The sequence below is a fragment of the Mesoplodon densirostris genome, chromosome 5, assembly GCF_025265405.1.
Source record: "Mesoplodon densirostris isolate mMesDen1 chromosome 5, mMesDen1 primary haplotype, whole genome shotgun sequence".
Taxonomy (NCBI): domain Eukaryota; kingdom Metazoa; phylum Chordata; class Mammalia; order Artiodactyla; family Ziphiidae; genus Mesoplodon; species Mesoplodon densirostris.
The window spans coordinates 146364411-146384831 of NC_082665.1; the positions used below are offsets into that span (position 1 = coordinate 146364411).

At 48.5% G+C, this 20421-nt stretch overlaps 1 protein-coding gene across 1 annotated transcript in view; it reads right to left on the reverse strand.

The window, feature by feature from the left end:
* CLSTN2 (calsyntenin 2) overlaps positions 1 to 20421 on the reverse strand; it is a 640464-nt gene that overhangs the window by 98249 nt on the left and 521794 nt on the right. Inside the window, exons 6-7 of the mRNA XM_060099612.1 lie at positions 15311 to 15496; positions 3801 to 4049 (exon numbers count right to left, since the gene is read on the reverse strand). Of these exons, the coding sequence (XP_059955595.1) occupies positions 3801 to 4049; positions 15311 to 15496 (435 nt within the window). The remainder of the gene's footprint in view (positions 1 to 3800; positions 4050 to 15310; positions 15497 to 20421) is intronic.

Genomic DNA, 20421 nt, shown 5'->3' on the forward strand with positions numbered 1-20421 from the left:
CCTAGACACGTAGCTTAACTCATATCACTGCTTCTCCCATGGTTAGGTGGAGCCTTGGGAGCAAATTCTGGTCCAGAAAGTGTGAGTAGAAGTGAGGCACACCACTCTCTGGTCTAGCTAATAAAACCCTTCTGTGTTCAACCCTCTATTCTAACTTTCTGTTCTGTGGTTGAAAAGGGCAGCGATAAATAATTGAAGTACCTTGAGTCCCTGAATATCTGAGCAAAGCTGAGCAACCTCATTCCCCAGCCCCACCTCGGGTTGCTGGACAATGGCAGGAGGAAAAACTGATGAAAGGGTGTTAGTCTTCGAGATGCTTCTTGTTGGTGGTGAGAGTGGTTTTCTTTCTTTCTGAAAACTGCAATTAGCCCTTGGTGACTAATCAATTCTCTTATCCAACTATTAATAAATTACTTCATGATAGGCCAGCAGTGGTAAGTTTTAATTAGTGGGCAAGACGGAAACTAGTGCAATTTTCACTGTGGGCGACTTGGTAATTTACGTCGATAGCTTTCCTAACATTTATATTCTTTGACTCAGTAATTCAGCTTCTGGTCAGGAAATAATCAGAAGCATCCATACAGGTATATACAAGAATGCTTATTATATATTACAAGAATGCCTATTACAGCATTGTTTTATTTGCATTTAAAAGGAGACAATCTAAATGTCTAACAAAAGGGAGCCAGTTAAATGAAGTATAATAAAGCCTAATAACAGAAGACTGTCATGTAATTCTTTTTTTTTTTTTTTTTTTCGGTACGTGGGCCTCTCACTGCTGTGGCCTCTCCCGTTGCAGAGCACAGGCTCCGGATGTGCAGGCTCAGCGGCCGTGGCTCACGGGCCCAGCCGCTCCGCGGCATGTGGGATCTTCCCGGACCGGGGCACGAACCCGCGTCCCCTGCATCGGCAGGCGGACTCTCAACCACTGCGCCACCAGGGAAGCCCTGTAATTCTTATTTTTAAAGAATATTTTATCACGTAGAGAAATGATCTAGATATATGTAATGTTATTTAAGAGAAACATAACATAATGGTATCACATGTATTATAAAAATAGATGGAAAACTGTAACAACATTCTACATATATATAGAAGTAAAAATAAGATTTCATTTGGTAGTGAAATATACCAACTGTTAACAGAAAATCCCTCCAGGTATTAGAATTTTAGATGACTTCTGTATTCTTTTATACTCGTCTGTGTTTTTTAGGCTGCCTGTTATAAACATGTGTAGCTTTTATAACTTGGACATTTTTCTGACATATAAAAGCTCTAATCAAGTTTTAATTCGTTCCTGATAATTTTTTTTATTTAGGACAAGGAGATATCTATAGGTATTTTTTTAAGGCAGAGAAATTAGAGGAAAATCTTCCGCATCTTTTCTTGTGCCAGCGTTGAACTGATTTGCAAAGGGTTACTTTATACTGAGCCCAAAGCTGAGCAGCGCCAGAGCCTGCGGGTTGGAGGGGCTGACATGCCCGTTCAGGGTGCTGCTCTGATGAAAGTGAGGCATCTTCGTCTAATGCAGAGTTTTCAGCCATGGCTGCACAAAAGAATCGCCCAGACTCTGACTTCCTGAGCTGGGGCAGGGCCCTGGCATCTAGGTACTTTTACAAGGTCGCCAGATTATTCCAGTGAAGAGCAGGGTTGAGAGCCACTGGTCTAGTAGCGTGGACCTGAAATGCGGGCCAGAGGAGCTAGGGCCAAGTCTGTTCCTCTGATAATCAGTTGTGTTATCCTCGGCCAGTTGCTCAACCTTTCATATTCTAGTTTCCTCCTGTGTGAGCCAGAGGTCTATATTAGTCAGGCCTGCCTCCCAGGGGTATTTGATACATTTCAGAAAGGACTGTATGTGTGGGGGCGCTAACCCCAGCCAGGGCTGCTTTGCATGCATCTGTATACTCCTAAGCCATTGTCTCCTGGATGCTGGCTCTGGATCATGCTGGGGACAGCCCACCAGACACTGCAAAGATGGGGCCACAGGGTGACTCCTGGGGTCCTGGGCTGAGCTGTGGACCCAGTCCCAAGCCTCAGTGCCAACTTAAGCGGGTCTGCGGAGTCCTTCCTATACGAAGGACCAGGAAAACAAATCCTTGGCACTGGCTCTGATACAGATTCACCATATGACTGGGAAAAGCTGGGCAACTCCCCCTGTTTCAGTTTCTATATCCAGAAAATACATTGGCTTCTACCGCAAATATTGATTGAAAGAGGAAATGTGGGGTCCTGGTAGTTGTATAATGTGGAATAAAACTAGAAATAATAATGATTATGACAATAAGAACATCAAGTTAATTAGTCGAGCACAGATTTTTTATCTGGAGCTGCTACGTGATTTCATACCTTATTTCATGTTTATTTTCCCCATTCTACATATGGGGAAACTAAGGCTCAGTGACATTAGCAACTCCTCGATTTTCCTTAAGTAGTGGAAAAGCTGCCATGTGAACTTTGGCTGTTCAGCTGCAAAGCTGAACGGTCAGCCGTTCTTCTATCCTGTCTTCTCACTGTGCTATCTGCTGTAGAGTAGTTATCATTTATTTGGGGTATTTTGACAAGAGGAGCATTTGAAATGGGAAATTGTGGACTTACAATTTAAGATAGACATAACATTTTCATAAGATATCAGAGTATTTGTGTGTGTGTGTGTGTGTGTGTGTGTTTGCATGTGGGGTGTGGTGACCAGAGCATAGCGATGGAATTAGCTGGATCTAAGCTTACATTCCAGTTCTGATACTTACCAGCTGAATAACTTGGGACAAGTTACTTAAAGTCTCAGGGATGTTTCCTTATCCTTAAAACAGGAAACACAGTAATGCTTCCGTAAAATTGTTTCTAGAGATGTGAGGCACTGTTTAGAATAGGAAGAGCTAACACAGATTAGGCTTCCGGTGCGTCAGGTACTGCTCTACTGCGCTATACATACATTGTCATTTAATCCTGAAAAAATAACAAGTGTTGCCAAGGATGTAGAAAAATCAGATCCCTTACACATTGCTAATGGAAATGCAAAATGGCACACCACTGTGAAAAACAGTTCGGCAACTCCTCAGAAAGTTAAACACAGAATTACAATATGACCCAGTAATTCTATGCCTAAAGTATTTACCCAAGAAAACTGAGAACATGTCCACACACACACACACACACATACACAAACCCCTATGAGGTAGATAATACTATAATGCCCATTTTATAGACTGAGAAAGTGAGGCATTGAGAGGTTAACCCACTTGCCCGTGATCACACAGCCAATAAGTGGTGGAGTGTTTTTAACCACCAAGCTGTGAACTGCCTTACACAGGCTCAGCAAGCTGAAAAATGCCTAACAAAGCTTAGCTATCATCATTATGCACAGCAGTGATTTTCAAACTGCTGTTGTAAATTAGCAGGACCCTTTCATTGAAAATAAACTTCTGGGAATCTGTCTATATATTAATATAATACAGTGAAGGTAGAGCTGCTTTGCTTGAAGTAAGGATGAAGCCTCCTTCCCCAGCCCCACCTCATATAGCAGCCCTAAGTTACTTCTGGGGATGCTGGGGTTCTGAAGAACCCAGTCTGAAAACCACCAATCCCAGCTTTTTGACTCTTTGTGTCTGTACCCTGCCGCCCTTTCCTGGTCCTGCTCTACGCCAAGGCAAGGAAATCATCAGCCAGAAAACCAGAGACCAGAATATTTTCCCAGGGCCCCTCTCACACTCCCGCTTTTCTCCCACGCCCTTGGTGGCCATGGCCGTGCCTGACCAGCTGGGACAGAGCGGGCAGACGCCAGGAGGGCTGGAGGCAAGACTCACCGGTTTTATCTGAGTTGCAGAGGATGGTTTCCTTCTCAGCTCTCACGCCAGGGCTGGGGCCGTGCTTCATCCACATGGTGATCGTGAACTGATCCGTCAGGTTCTTGGGTACAACCCCGTCAGGAATCTTGGCACCCTGCCTGCCGTCGAACTTGAAGATCATCTCGCTGCTGTCCACCAGCAGTCCTGCGGTCCAGTTGGTGGCGGCGCTGGGGGACGGCAAGAGGTCGATGATGCCAGAGGAGGCTCCTGCGGGGGATGGGGACAGAAAGAACAAAGGGTCATTCCTCCCAGGGTGGGTGTCCTCACGTTCTGTTTTCTGCTCCTGGGTCAGAATGAACTACTCGGCATACTTACCCAGAGCTAGGTGCTCAGCCTGAGCTAGGTGACTCGGGAAAAGAAGGGTTAAATGCTATCCTTGCCCATGTTGCTCATGGTCGGCTTGGGGAGGCATCAGTAACTTACAGACAGAAGTATTGCATGTGGGAGGACAGAGTGCATTTAACTATTACACAAGAAAAAAGTGCTGGAGGAATTTAGAGAAATGAGATTACCCTGGGGGTTTCGATAAGCAGACGAGGGTCCTGGAGAAGGCCAGGGTTGGATTCGGGTCGATGGATTCATTCGCGCGCTCATCCATCCGTTACCCTGTCAGCCATTTATTGAGCACCAATCGGGCGCCAAGACCCCTGCTGGGTGCTGCCGAAGTAAATGTGAATCAGCACAGTCCCTGACCTGGAGGAGCTCAGACCCAACAAATTGACAGACAATTGGGATGCAGTGTGATCAGAGCTGTGATGGGGAAAGTTCAGGTCCTGACCCCATGAGAAAGAGTATGAGTCACTTTGCAGTCACCACGCTTTTTTCCAACCATTCGTTTAGGCCAAATGGTATAGCAGTTTGAGAACACGGGTTCTGAAGTCAGCAGAACTTGAACCTGATGCCTGGTGGCGGGCGGCCTGGCTTGCTGGCCTTGTGACTGTGACCAGTGACCTCACCTTTCCGACTCTCCACCCGCTTCTCTGCCACCTGCCCTCCCAGCTGTTGTGGGAACTGAACAAGAGACACCTGTACTTGGGGCAGCACGCTCAGCACGCGATGAGCTGGGCTCACTCCACGTTACCTATAACTCTGTCGTTATTGTTAGAGCTGTTATTATTTCCGCTACCGCTGTGATTCCAGGCTAAGGATATCCTGAGGCCGTGGGAGCGTCATAGACAGATTTGTGTCTTGGGAGAATCACACCAACAGCTTTGTGGAGGGCGGAGCTGAGTAAGCTGGCAAGGTTGGCCCAGAAGACAGGACGGCCCAGCTGGGAGGATAACTGGCTACTCAGGGGAGGAGGAAGGTCAGGAGCTTCCTGATACCAGGAGACGAGAGCCAGGGAGTCCACAGTATGCCCGGTGCAGGGGACCAAGTGTGTGTGGGCTCCCACCTGGCACAGCCCTGACCCGGCCGTCGTAAATGGGTTTAACGGACAGTGGTTGTGTGTATTACCTGCCATTTGTCTGGGAACATTGGACTTCTGAATTCTGTATATCAGGGCCTCATGCCAACTAGGGGCTGCATTTCAGAGTCAGCCACTACAAACATCTACAGTTAAAATGACACATGAAAATCTCTCAGGAAGGTGCCATATTGGAAAGCGATGTACTTCTTTGAAAATGTTTAACCTAGCCAGTTTTCCCTGCAGCCTTGGAACAGATGCCCATGGGTTTGCAACTGAAAGCTGGCTGTGTGACACATCTGTATCCTTAGAGCAGATGCTCTGCTTAGCCCTGTAAGGAGCTCGCCCTGCGAAAGGCTTCTGGGACCTGCAGTGACTGAGACATGGCAGGGTGGGGGGTGGGAGTGGAGGTTCCGGTCTCTTAATTTACAATCACCCTGCAGCTATGCTCATCAAGGGGAAGTGTGGGCAGCGCTGACTGCATTATTAATGCGTTTTTCTTGGGGCTTTTGCCTGGTAGCATGCCTGACGCATAGTAGGTGCTCCATTAATGTTTATAACTGCCTTTTCTTCTACCCAGTACCTTCGTGAGATGCTTCCGGGCATTACCCAATGCTCACAGGAGCCTGTTCATCCAGCCTCTTGTTCATGCCCCCCACCTCTCATCAATATTACTTGTTCTCCTATAACCCTTGAGACTTATTTGATGTCCATTTTACTTATCTGATAAGCTAGTTCACACTAATGTTTTAACGACTAACAAAGCCTTAAAGGTTATCACCCTCCATAGGTATTTGAAAGAAAGAACTCTATCAAGATGGTAGCAGGTAGAGATTTGGGGGTGGCTGGGGAAAGGGAGATATGTAGTCTTTGGACCAAGTTCATCTTCCTAGAACTCCCCAGAATAATGCAACCTGGCAACAGCTGGTCTGCCCCATGAGTGAGTTGGCTCGGACACCAGGATTTGTCCAGCATGACGACAGCTGGTGACTAGGGCTCACAGCCTAGTCAGGTGGCCAGGGAGATGCAGGCTGAGCACCCAGGGCTCCTGACTTCTAGCTCAAGCCGGAGCAGCCAACACAATCTAGCAGGGCCCAGTACAGGGCCCACGCAGAGCCGCAGGCCTGAGCATGGGGGAACCAGGGAAGGGCTGACTGGGCTCAGAACTCCACCCTTTGAGGTTCCTTTTTCTTTTTTTGTTTTTTGCAGTACGCGGGCCTCTCACTGTTGTGGCCTCTCCCGTTGAGGAGCACAGGCTCCGGATGCGCAGGCTCAGCGGCCATGGCTCACGGGCCCAGCCACTCCGCGGCATGTGGGATCCCCCCGGACCAGGGCATGAACCCGCGTCCCCTGCATTGGCAGGCGGACTCTCAACAACTGTGCCACCAGGGAAGCCCCTACATTCTTTTTTATATTCTTTTCCATTATGGTTTATCACAGGGTATTGAACATAGTTCCCTGTGCTGTGCAGTTGGACCTTGTTGTTTATCCTTTCTATAGGTAATAGCTTGCATCTGCTAACCCCAAACTCCCACTCTATCCCTCCTCCCCACCTCCCTTACTCCTTGGCAACTGCAAGTCTGTTTTCTATGTCTGTGAGTCTGTTTCTGTTTTGTAAATAAATTCATTTGTGTCATATTTTAGATTCCACATATAAGTGATATCACATGGTATTTGTCTTTCTCTTTTGGACTTCACCTAGTATGATAAGCTCTAGGTCCATCCATGTTGCTGCAAATGGCATTATTTCATTCTTTTTTTTATGGCTGAGTAACATTCCATTGTATATATGTACCACATCTTTATCTATTCATCTGTCAGTGGACATTTAGGTTGTTTCCATATCTTGGCTATTGTAAATAGTGCTGCTATGAACATAGCGGTGCATGTATCTTTTTGAATTATAATTTTGACAGATCTTTATTCTTAGTTTCCTTGGAACACTTTATTGGGCACTGAGTGAGTGTCAGACTTGAATTAAGTACTTCAATGCTTTTTCTTAGTTACTCATCAATGTGGTGAATACGATTACGATTCCAGCTTACAGATAAGAAACTTGAAGCTCAGCGAGCCTAGAATCACAGCCAGCTAGTAAGGGGACCCATCATCAGGGTTTGCCAGCCCTGAAGCCCACATTCCCGCTGCACCACCTCAATCAACCGGGAGGGAGAGCTTGCAACCTACTGCACATTTTAAAAAATTGAAGTATAGTTGATTTATAATATTGTGTTAGTTTCAGGTGTACAACAAAGTGAATTGTTTATACATATATACATATGTATATATTTATATACTTTTTTCAATGCTTTTCCATTATAGTTTATTATAGGATAGTGAATATTGTTCCCTGTGTTATACAGTTAACCGTGTTGTTTATCTATTTTATATATGGTAGTGTGCATCTGTTAAACACATACTCCCAATATATCCCTACCCACCTCCAACCTCCTACACATCTTACAAACATGGAAACTGAGGCCCAGAGAGGGGAAATGACTTGACCAGGATCACCCAGCCACTCAGCTAGCTAGAGGCAAGCCCAGCTCTCAGAACCCCAGCAATGTTCTTTCTATCACACAGCATAGTGTCCTGCCAAGCCCAGCCCAGCTTCCAGGACCCCACCTCCCTGGACAGGTGTCTGTCCACAGAGAGGCATGTGCCTTGGCAAGGCCATCGTTGTGGAGCTCCGGGTCTTCCCTGGTGAGGGGAGCAGCATGCCACCCTACCCGACCCACAGATGTTGCCTCCTGGGAAGCATCACACTACATTTTACCAGATGGTGCAGGCTTTCACAGAGCTAACAGATTGTATTTCATTTTTTCAGTGCAGTTAAATAAACTGAGAGAGATTTTCCTTTCTCCTGAAGTTCTCACTCCTCTCCCCAAAGGATCCCATGGAAACCAGTGGGTAAACAGGATGCATAACCCACAAAGGTGGAGCAGCAACATCTGCACATCAGTGTTTTTTTTTTTTTTTTTGTGGTACGCAGGCCTCTCACTGCTGTGGCCCCTCCCGCTGCGGAGCACAGGCTCTGGACGCGCAGGCTCAGCGGCCATGGCTCACGGGCCCAGCCGCTCCGCGGCATGTGGGATCCTCCCAGACCGGGGCACGAACCCGTGTCCCCTGCATCGGCAGGCGGACTCTCAACCACTGCGCCACCAGGGAGGCCCCAGTGTGTATTTAAGACGTCCTTAGGAACCCTCACAAAGGTCCCTGGGACCCACCACGCTGCTGAGAGTTCACACTGGTCTGGTGCACAGCAGCTACAGCCTGAGTGCAGGGGGCTTACAACCAGAGGTGAGGTCTGGTTGTGAAGTCCCTGAGCCCCTATCAGGGTGGGGAAGCATCTCTGAGTCAGCAAGTAGATAAAGACAGGGGCGCCTTAGGCAGATTTCAGGACACGCGGTGGAGCAAGAGCCCACGTGGAGCCTGGGGACAGTGGTCACTGTCTAGACTTCTTAACTGCTGGGTTTGCATGCTGCTTTGGGTGGCCTTGGTGAGGGCAGAGTGTCCTTAGCGTCTCACGATAGGCCTGCAGCAGTGGTGACAGACATGGAGCCTCAGCCATGCCTTCTCAGGGTCCACCATGGGGCATGGGAAAGGATGGCAAGAAGGAGAGGGTCTCACGGGAGAGGAACCATTGTGCTCAAGGACACAGGCCTCATTCTGTAGAGTATTCTCACGATTAGCAATAGCAACTCCATGTTACTTCATTAAGTGCTTATGTCATGTCTAAGTTATGCCAGGCACGGTGGTGAGAATGCAGCAACGAACCAGATAGAAATGGGCCCTGCCTCTAGTCACCCAGTAGAAAGTCTTTTAGTTTTGGTGCGTGGAAGAGTTCATTGATAGAGAGTCTCAGGGGAAGCCAGGGAGGCCCTCTTGACAAAGGCTGTACTTGAACTACAGGATGATAGAAAGCATTCTGTTCTCAACATACTTTTCTGACCCACTGATAGCACTTGGCCTCGAGACTTGCTCTGACCAATGAAATGTGAGTGCAAGCGACGTGTCATCTTAGGGCAGAAGCTTTACAAGCCAGTCCATGGTTCACCACGTGCTTTTTCCATCTGCCATGAGATCAACCATGTTCTAGATAGAGGCTTTTCTGTTAGCCTGGATCCCAGTGGGAAACTAACACAGACCAGAGCCACAGTCAACCCGAGAAGGACATGTGGTAGGAATGGAAAATAAACCTTTGCTATTTTAAGCCAATAGATTTGGGATCATTTGTTACTGCAGCATAACCTGCCCTATCCTGACTGATAAACCACATTAAGTGACTGACATCAGCGGCTACCATTCGCACTTCTCTATCTGCATACCTTCAGGATGGATGCGGAGGACTTTCTGATGTCCTTTCCAGAGCTCACACCGTTGATCCTACCATCAGACTATCATTCCACCTCTGGAATCCTAGACAAGAGGGGTTCCTCAAAGGCCTTGAATTGTCCAGGTGAAGCAAGCTGGGCTTTGGATGAAGGTGGTCAGCCTAGCTCTTGGGGCAGGGCCATGGATACCCAGTTGCTGACCAGCCTAGGAAAGGCCACTGCAGGCAAAAAACCTTCGCCAAGAATAGAAGGGCATGCTGTATGGTAGCTGCTTAATTGACTTCAAAGAAGTCATATCCAAAGAGAAGCCCTGGGGGCTTCCCTGGTGGCGCAGTGGTTGAGAGTCCGCCTGCCGATGCAGGGGACACGGGTTCGTGCCCCGGTCTGGGAGGATCCCACATGCCGCGGAGCGGCTGGGCCTGTGAGCCATGGCAGCTGAGCCTGCGCATCTGGAGCCTGTGCTCCGCAATGGGAGAGGCCACAACAGCGAGAGGCCCGCGTACCGCAAAAAAAAAAACCAAAAAACAAAGAGAAGCCCATTGCCCACTGTCATCACCCGTGGGTCAGTGTGTGCACACTTGCTCATGTATGAGTAGTGATTTAATGGGATTCCCAACACGTGTGCATCAGTTTTCCTTAGAGTCAGAGGCCCACTTCAGCTTTCTGAGAATGGAAACACTGGCTATGACTTGGGGGCTGGTTCTGCCCCCCTGGAAGCTCCAGCTGTTTAGAGGCATCTTGGAGGAACTGATGATGGCTTCCCCTAGTATTCTGAAGGTATAAAAGCCTTGAACTGTGATTCTTAGTGAGAGCAAGCTCTGTTAAGCTGCACGGTGTCGTAGAAAGCCATGGACTGAACTTTTTTTACATGTCTGTCTTCCCCAGGAGACTTTATTTTTAAGTGGTCTTACTAACGCCTAGATAACCTCACGAGTTAGAATATTTGGACACTGAACAAATATTTGCTGAATTAATAAATACATGAATGAATGAATGAATGGATTCGCTATGAAGACCTCCTGGACTCACAAGTGTATAAATCCTGTGAACAGCTCACCGACTGGTAATCTGAACTGGTCTGACAGATCAATCCCTTGATTTAGCAGCAGGGTCTCGCTCTGCAGCCTTTCCTTCAACAGGACCTGTCCTTGGAGCTCTTGACTCTACATATACAAAGCAGCTGACCCTGAGTGTCACATGGGGAGGTGCCGGCCAGATGCCAGGAGCCTGTGATTCCAGGGAGGAGCAGCCCTGCCCTCTGGTCTCCAAATGACACGTGTGTCACAAACTGCTTTGCTGTTTATTGTAATATGCAGAGACTCAGGGGCACGGAAGTGAGCCTTTTCTCGGGCTCTGGTTAATGTCAAGTTTAATTTGGCCAAGAGTCACTGGGGCTTCATCATGCATTTCATACTCAAGGCAGTTCTGTGACACTTCACCTCGGGAAAGCCTGGGACTGAGATGGGAGATCCTTTCATCCTGAATCTCTGAACCCAGAGGAAGTGATAAACAGCTTGTCCAACTTCCCAAGAGGCCTGGCATCATGTAAACCAGTGGCAATGGGGGACCATGTTAGGCTAAGTTTGGTCCTACAAGCTGAAGGGGACACAGGTGCAGGGCCCTGTATCGTTTTTGTTTCAAGGTGGAATGGAAGCGTTTCAGTGCACAAACTGCAGGCAGCAATATGCCTGACGTCCAGTGTTCCCCTGGAAACAAAGAGGCTATTTCTGGCGCTACTGCACCTGTCCGTTGTTTCCCGACAGCAGCTTTGCCCAGCTGTTGTCCTACGGCCTCTTATGCAGGATCCCATCATTGCTCGTTGTGGAGCGACATTGCAGGTGGAGGAAGTAGGTGGGCAGTGACCGGACCTCCACAAGGTGCCTCTGGGGAGACACCCTTGCCTGGGTCACCGCACAACAACAAATGTCACTGAAGCAATGCCAGAACTCAAAGACGCCAGGAAGCGCCCCAGGACTGCCCCTGGTGAGCACAGAGGGGGGGGCGAATATTGACTTAAGGGAAGCGTTTGGAATGGTGAAGGAGAGAGAGATTCTAGCGGGAAGAAAACATGAACAAAGGCTTAGGGATGGGAATGAACTGGGAACGGGGACAGGTGGGGTACCCTGGCCAAGAAGAGGCAGGACAGCAGGAAGAAATGGGCTATAAGGATGGATCAGCAGGATGGGGGTGGGTCCTCGGGGGTGTGCAGAGTCAGGCTATAGCTAGGCATCCACACCTGGATGTTCCACAGGTCCAGTCACCATTGTCCCCTAAATCTGCCCTTGCCCCGAATTTGGTGGCCACTGGCTGGTGGCACCCTCGTCCAGTTAGATGCTCACATTAGAATCTTCTAAGATTCCTTCTCTTTCACTGCTGACAGCTAATCAGTGATTGACTCTTGCTGATTTCACCTCCTAAATCTGTCTTAAATTCATCCCTACCGCCACTCCCCCGGTTCACAAATCATTCTCTCTTGCTTAGACTATGACGATAACATCTTAATTGGTCTCCCTGTTTCCATCCAAAGTCAATAAAGATTTGTAGAATGAAAAATGCCTGAACGCTGGGGCTTAAAGTGTCCTGGTGGCTCCCTGGCTGGGAGACCCCGCCAGCAACTTGTCGACCATCCACTGAAAACACAGAGAAGTTTGTTTCCAGAACCTAAGGTGCCCCACGGGAGTCAGGAATTACAACCCAGGCTCTGCTTTAGAAGCGATCAGGCCTGCCTTTCCCTCACAGTTTGGAGAGCGCATGGGGCCTGAGGAAGCAGACCTCAGCGCAGATGGGCATCTGTCTGACTCATTTGCTCCTGCCCTTTTTTCCTGAACTCTCCCTCCACCGAGTCAAGAGTCAGACTCCTAATCTGGAGGCAGGAGTGGCCCTGCCCGTCTGGCTCACTCAGGGTTCCCAGAAGTGCGATGGGAGGGTGGCACTGCCGGGAAGGTCACCAGAAAGACAGGCAGACTTCTCTTAACAAATGGTCGCTCCCAGCACCAGATAAGCTCGCATCTCAGGGGAAAGTGCTTTCCTGACTGAATTAACCTGCCTTCCTGCCAGGCGAGGCTGGCAGCCCAGAAGCAATGAGCTATGTTAACAACCAGATGCAATCTGGCTCTAAAGTTTCTTTGCTCAGAAAATCCTTCTCTCCCTATCTCCTGGTCTCCCCCTCGCAACATTCAGAATCAAATCACCAGTGTGTGCCCTCGGGCCCATCTGATCTCTAACGAGCTGATTCCATCATCTCCTTCTAACCTGGAGGAGTTTAGGAAATGACCGTCACCCGTGGTGGCATGGGGTTGAGTTGACTTATAATTCAGGTGCGCGGGGAGAGAAATGGGATATTCATTCAGAGTAAGGTGTCAGCGGAGCTGGCTTCTCCGCTCCCGGACTGAAGGAGAACACCAGAGGCAGCTTTCTCAGTACTGCGGGTCCCTGATAGCCATTTTTACAAGAGCAGTTTGGAATATGGAGGTCGGGATGTTTTCCCAATCTCCTGCATCATTCTGGAAAAACGTGCCTTCCCACATGCCCTCATTGCCAGCCTGGTGACATGACAAATAGGACGCAGTGATACCCGAGCAGGGTGTATTTCACATTCAGTTCTCAAATTGTCACTTGGTCCTTTGGGCAAGAGCTGTGTGCGTGAAGGTGTGTATGTGTGGGCACGCGCGCACGTATGTGCATGTGTGTGCGTATTTGTGTATGCATGTGTGTACCTGTGTGCCTGTATGCACCTGTGTGTGCATGTGTGTGCACTGTGTGTGCATGAGTGTGTGTGTGTGTGTCAATGTTGAGAGAGAAAAACTGCCCCGAAGAGAGTAGTGGAGGGGTCCCCAGGAGGGGATGCCGGCTACGCTGTGTCTTCGGGAGCCTCCTTTTCCTTTGGTGGGGATGGAGTTACCCCCAATGTAGGCCCCGTTTAAGAGGAAGCTCCTTCCTAAGCTGCACACAGCCCGGCTGGAGAGTCAGTGTGAGGGCCTGAATATCCTTGGAGAGAACAGGAAAGAAATGAAATATACGTGGTGAGGATGAAGGAGGCCCATCAACCCGTGCACAGTGTGGTTTACCAAGCACGTGGCACCGTTCCCACCGTATTGAGCGCCTTATTCCACAGCTGACTTGAGCGGTTTACGTTCCGGCTCCAGAGGCCTGGCCCGGAGTCACAGACCCTGAGGCAAAGGGCCCTTCATTCCCATAGACCTACCTTCAGAGTCTGCCTCTGTCACTTTCTATCTGCGTGACCTTGAACAAGTCATTTTTCCTCTCTGGGCCTCAAATTGTCCATCTTTAAAACTGGGTGAATAAGACCCTCCTCAGTGTAGTGGGCAACTTAGGGTAGGGCATGTGAAGATTCTAGGAGGGTGCACACAGCAGGTGCTCAATAAAGCTAAGCTTCCTTGTATAGAACCTCCAGCAGCCTGGCTCCTAGTTCCGGCCTGCTCCTTTCTTGGGGCGCCATCTTTCAGCCTGTGGACAGCAAGCTCCCTGTCCCCCACACTTGGACTTTCCACCTCCCACCTCCACTGTCACCCCAGCTCTTCTTCTCCGACGTGGGCAGCCAGGCCTGGCTTCACCGGCATGTGACCTGAACAATCACACGAGGCCCCCAGCTTGGTTTAATGCTTTGCTGTTGCTGCCTTAAAATTCTTAATAATTTTGGAAAAGGGGCCTGCACTTTCATTTGCACTAAGCCCTCAAGTTCCACAGCTGGTCCTGGGGGAGGAGACCCACCTCTCCCCAAGTGGCTGACACCACCCTTCACACTGGCCCCTGGGCAGGTACCTCTCTGTAAACCAACACAGTGGAACAGAGCCCTGTTCCTTCAGGCCCCGTGCTAGGCGCTCTTAAGCACATGGTGTCGGGCTTCCCTGGCGGCGCAGTGGTTGAGAATCTGCCTGCTAATGCAGGGGACACGGGTTCGAGCCCTGGTCTGGGAGGATCCCACATGCCGTGGAGCAACTAGGCCCGTGAGCCACAACTACTGAGCCTGCGCGTCCGGAGCCTGCATGTCTGGAGCTCCGCAACAAGAGAGGCCGCGATAGTGAGAGGTCCGCGTACTGCGATGAAGAGTGGCCCCTGCTTGCCACAACTAGAGAAAGCCCTCGCACAGAAATGAAGACGCAACGCAGCAAAAATTAATTAATTAATTAATAAACTCCTACCCCCAACATCTTCTAAAAAAGAAAAAGAAAAAAAAAAGAGAATCCACCTGCCAATGCAGGGGACAAGGGTTTGAGCCCTGGGCCGGTAAGATCCCACATGCCGCAGAGCAACTAAGCCCGTGCGCCGCAACTACTGAGCCTGCGCACCTAGAGCCCATGCTCTTTAAGAAGAGAAGCTACCACAATGAGAAGCCAGTGCACGGCAACTAGAGAAAGCCCACGTGCAGCAACGAAGACCCAACACAGCCAAAAATAAATAAATAAATAAATAAATTTAAAAAAACCACATGAGGTCATGAATCCCTATTTTACTGATGAAGAATAGAGGCTTTGTCACATCACTTGCCCACAGCCATACAGCTGGTACATGGTGGGATCTGATCAGGTGTGTCTGATGCCAAAAGCTGTGCCTTCTGACCCTTTAACCATGATAAGTAAACAATATCCATCCAGAGGTTACCTATACCAATGAAGTGGGGAGGGGTGATTCTTTCATAATATAATAACACATGCTTTGTATATATTGTTTAAAAAATAATTAAAAAATACTCTCAGCAGGGAAAAACCTACCACATAATTTCTGAAGGGATTTCTCAGAGTAGGTCTCGCGGTCACAGCCCTTCCCGATGTAGTTGGTCTGCAGCTCCGTGGTGATCTGGATGGAGGAGACAGCCCCGTCACACGTCTCCAGGTGGATGCTGGGAAACAGGGGCACGCTCCCCGAGCCAGGCTGGTACTCAATCCTCTTGGTCCAATCTGAGCAAACAAAGAAAGGTTGACAGTAAGTCAGGTACAGACAGTTCCGCTATGACACATGCTTTGAAAACGTGAATTTGTTCCAGCACAATTGATATATTAGAAAACAATTTGAGGATAATGGGAATTTCACATTTGCTTATGCAAGATTTCTTGCACGAGAAATATTAGGTGAAGGCAGAAACCTGCACCCAGCTGAGCTGAGCCAAGCCATGGAGGAATATACAAAACAGGCACATGCACAGACCGCAAACATCTACCAGCTACTCCCCTCACCGTGTGTGAAAAGCCACACCTGCCTGGACCACTGTTACAACCTTCCATTCCCATCAGAAAACCCTCTTCACAGTAATGTACCAGCTGCAGCCTTTCCTGTGTCCACTTCCACAAGCAAACCTCAGGTCTCTTCAAGTACTACTTATTGTAACACTTATCTATTTCTTAACCATTTAACCTGTGTAAAAGTAAAACTGTGCTCGTGTTTTCCCTCTCTCTCTTTTTTTATGTGTCACTGATGACATTTTCGAGTGTCAAGCCCCTCGCCCCATTTTCCCCGTTTTGCCCAGCAAGGTGAGTTTTAGGAACGTATACTTCTGGTCACAAAATAAAGGCGAGCAAGGTAATTGAGGATTACATGAGGCCACGAGGTAAGGTGCAAGGACTCTTTCTCAAACATTCAGGACTGTGACCCACTTAAGTAGGGCTGATGGTCTTATCCCTGCTTTTTAGTGGAAAAATAACTTGGAGACAACAAAATGCTGGAGAGGAACAAAATCGCAATCAAAATGGTACCACACAAAACAGAGCAATCAACAAAAATGCACACCAAGCATGAGTGTAAACAAGAATTGATTGGAACAACAGTAGCAGCCACTGAAAGTCAGAGGCAAGTCAAGGCCACGCTCATGGTGACTGGCCACAGCGCTTGCTGATAGCGACAGCTGCCTGAGAGGTCTGTGCCAGCCTGAACCAGACTTGTGGGTAGAAGTCTGAATCATCAAGGGACGTGAGTTGTGGATACTATTAGTTTATGAATCTCAAACATTTGTCACGTTGCTAGATGGTATCGTTTTGCTAAGGTAGAAATGAAATCTATGGACTGCCTGCCCTCACCTTGAGAAACTCAGAGAGTCCTGCATTTAGGGTCATTCATCAGCCACCAAGGGGTTCCCCACAGACACCCCATGGGCCACCGACCGCCACCTGGAGGAAACCAGTGGAGTGGAAGGGCTAGGCTTAGGGACTGTCAGGTGGCTTTGTTCAATAAGAAAGCATTTATTTGTTTGGGGTTCTTATGTACCGGGCTCTGCTTGTAGCATCACGGATACAGCAGTGAAGGAGTCAGGAATGGTCCCTGCCTTGTGGAGTTGGGAGAGAGAGGAAGATAATGAATATGTCCATGCTGTCCTATAAGGGAGGGTAAGTGCTATGAAAGGAAAAGTGGTGACAGAGAGTGACTCTTTAGATGGAGAGAGTTCCTGTCTGAGCTGAGACCTGAATGTCAAGGATGAATGCCCATGGGAAGCCTCAGAGAAGTTCATTTGAAGTGGATGCTGCAATGATCTTGGCTTGACTCAATCAGGTCAGGAGTTTCTTGGGCAGGTTAGTGAAGGTCTCCTAGCCTCAGGCACCTCATCAGTGAAATAGGGACCACACTGGGGGGGTGAGGACCAGGCGCGACAATGCGGGCCTGACATGCAGTAGGGCCCCAGTCCATGTTATTCCTTCCCCAGCGAGCAAAGGAGATGTGCATCCCCATGCGCTGCAACCCTGTCACATTCCAGCTAACCAGGTAATTTGCGTTTAGCTCTGAACCCCTGCATTAACCAGCCATACTCTAAGGGGTTTCTCTGAGCCATAAGCAAAGATTGCACACCATGTTGTGGGGTTCATCACCAGGGAACTTGCCATGGGAGGATGTTTAAATGATAGCGCCTACAAGTAAAAGAGAATACACCCAATAACATGTTTTTACTCAGAGCTCCGCGGAGCTGTGTCCTCTCCTGGAGGATGAGATCATGAAGCTGCTGTAGCCCACGCTCTAGAGGTCAATCTAAAGGACCAATCGCTGGTAGACAGGAGGGCTTTTTCTTAGGTATATCTAAAAGTCACAGTGCTGGAAGCAGAGGTCCGCACATGACCAGTCTCGTCGTGTCCTAGGTACAAAGTGTTTCCTACTATTGAGCATTCAGTCATGCCATTTCTTCTGCATGGAGTGCCCTTTCTATTCTCTTCTGTCTGTCACCGCCTCCATGTAACCTTTCAGGATTTCTCCAGTCTGGGTTGAAACCCTCCTCTGTGCTCTCACAGCCTATTCAATGTTAGACTACAGCATTAGACTCCAAGCGGACGGCTACCCTGAATCCCCATCATGCTGCACAATGCCTGGCACAGAGCACATGCTCACTAGACAGTGGTAGGAAGTGTGAATGGATCCTGTAGGATATCACCTTGGAATGATCCATTCATGTGCCTGCCTCTTCCTGTAACTAAGAACTCTTTAAAGGCAGGAATTGTGAGTTTATTTTTGATCTCTCCACACCTAGCTCTGAGCACAGGAAATATTTGCCAGGTGGATCTGAGAAGCCTCAGAGACCTCACCTTGACTTCAGCCATGGCAGCCCTTCTTGAGCCACAGACAGAAGCCACAGCCTGTTTGTAGCTTCTCTGGTACTGCCTCCGTCTGCCCCTACCCCCAGTCCTGCAGAAACATCCATCCCAACAGCAGCCCCTCACGTGTTTGCTTCCCTTTGTCCTCAGCAAGGCAAGTGGTCCAGAACTGATAATGCAGGAATCTCTTCCCAATAATAAGACATGGTGTCAAGGAGGGGGCCTCTTTCCTTCCCTCCCTCACTCTTCTCTCCCTGGATCTTCCTTTTCTTTAGAGATACAGATTTTAAAATAATCAGGGAAATGGTTTTGTGCAGGGGGACCTTGGTATGGACTTACATCAGCAGTTCTTGAGTGTCTCCTCCTGCTACTGGGTAAGATATCTCCCACAACACCTCCTTTCAGAAGCCTCTTCTGTTGGAGAAGCCCTCAGTATCGATTCCCTTTATTCTGTGGGGACTGTGGGCGTCTCTTTCTCATCTAGATATTTTAGTGGTTATCTCTGATGAGAAATTCCACATCGAGTCCTTTTTTGAAGGAGTGTAAATAAAGAAGCAAATAAATAATGAAGGAAAAGTCAGTGGAGGCACAGTCCTAGCAAAGTTTTAATTCTTTTTGCTGCCCCTGGGTAGAGGGGACAAGTCCCTCTCTGGAGAGAAATCAGGCACAGAAGAGCTTTAGGATCATCACACCTGCCAGTTGCTTTGGTGACCTCATGAGGCTTGTTTTTGAGGGTTTATGAAGAGCAGGCAAAATTGCAACCATATAGTAAAAGAAATCAATGAAGCTTTCTGAGTGTAGTGTCCTGGAGACAGTGGGAAGCTCACACAAACATCTTTCATTTTCCAAGAAGGAGTTGGGGTGGGGATTAAGAGAGCAAAATGCAAGTCATCAGATTCAGCCTTTGTCACATGAAATATCTTCATTCATCTTCATTTTCCAGAGGGAAGGATGGCAGGATGGCTCAAAGTATGACCTCTAAATTCAGGGTGCCTGTGTTCAAATCCCAGGCCTCCCACTTCCTGTGTGAACTCTGGGCAAACTACTTACCCACCTTGAGTCTCAATAAAAGTCACACCTACCACCCAGGATCTGGGGGGAGTAAATGCAGTCGTTTCAGCCTCCAACACAAGGGACATATTCAACAGTTATTGTTAAGTGATCATTTATGCAATAAATTTATTGCAGGAAATAAGAAGACATACAATTATTAGCACCTACAAGGTGCTAAGGGCTTTTAGGTCTCTTCTTTCATTTAATCCACCCAGCAACCCAGTGAGTGAGTGCTACTATCTTTTTTTTTATTTTTTAAATAAATTTATTTATTTATTTATTTATTAATTTTGGGGCTGCATTGGGTCTTCATTGCTGCACGTGGGCTTTCTTTAGTTGTGGCGAGCAGGGGCTGCTCTTCGTTGTGGCATGCGGGCTTCTCATTGCGGTGGCTTCTCTTGTTGCGGAGTACGGGCTCTAGGTGTGCGGGCTTCAGTAGTTGTGGCACGTGGGCTCAGTAGTTGTGGCTTACAGGCTCTAGAGTGCAGGCTGAGAGGCTCCGCGGCATATGGGATATTCCTGGACCAGGGCTCGAACCCGTGTCTCCTGTATTGGCAGGCGGATTCTTAACCACTGTGCCACCAGGGAAGTCCGTGAGTGCTACTATCTTAATTGTGCAGATGGAAAACCGTGGCTGAGAGTTAGTGTGACTTGCCCACAGTCACAGGGCTCTTTTACAATAGCTCCTCCATGATTCTGAGGATTCGCTGGAACTGAGAATGGTGAGTTCTATGGATTCATTTTTGTTTTTCAAGATTTTAATTTTTATTTGTTTATTTTTTCAGCTGTGTTGGGCCTTTGTTGCTGCGTGTGGGCTTTCTCTAGTTGCAGCGACTGGGGGCTACTCTTCGTTGCGGTGCGCGGCCTTCTCCTTGTGGTGGCTTCTCTTGTTATGGAGCACAGACTTCAGCCGTTGCAGCACGCAGGCTCAGTCGTTGTGACGCGTGGGGTTATTTGCTCCGCGGCATGTGGGATCTTCCCGGACCAGGGCTCGAACCCGTGTCCCCTGCATTGGCAGGCGGATTCTTATCCCCTGTGCCACCAGGGAAGTCCCCAGATTCATTTTTGAATCTTCCATCTGCACTGATATATAAAAAAAAAGCTGATAATCTCTGATGCTGGTAAAGGATCAAGGAGTGCTGTCAGTTTTATCACTGCTTGACCTTGGGGGCAGTTTGTGTGGGTGAGGGGTTGCTTTGACAAGACTGGAGAGATCTAGGCTTGAATCTCATCTCCTCCGAATGCGGCTCATGTGACTTTTG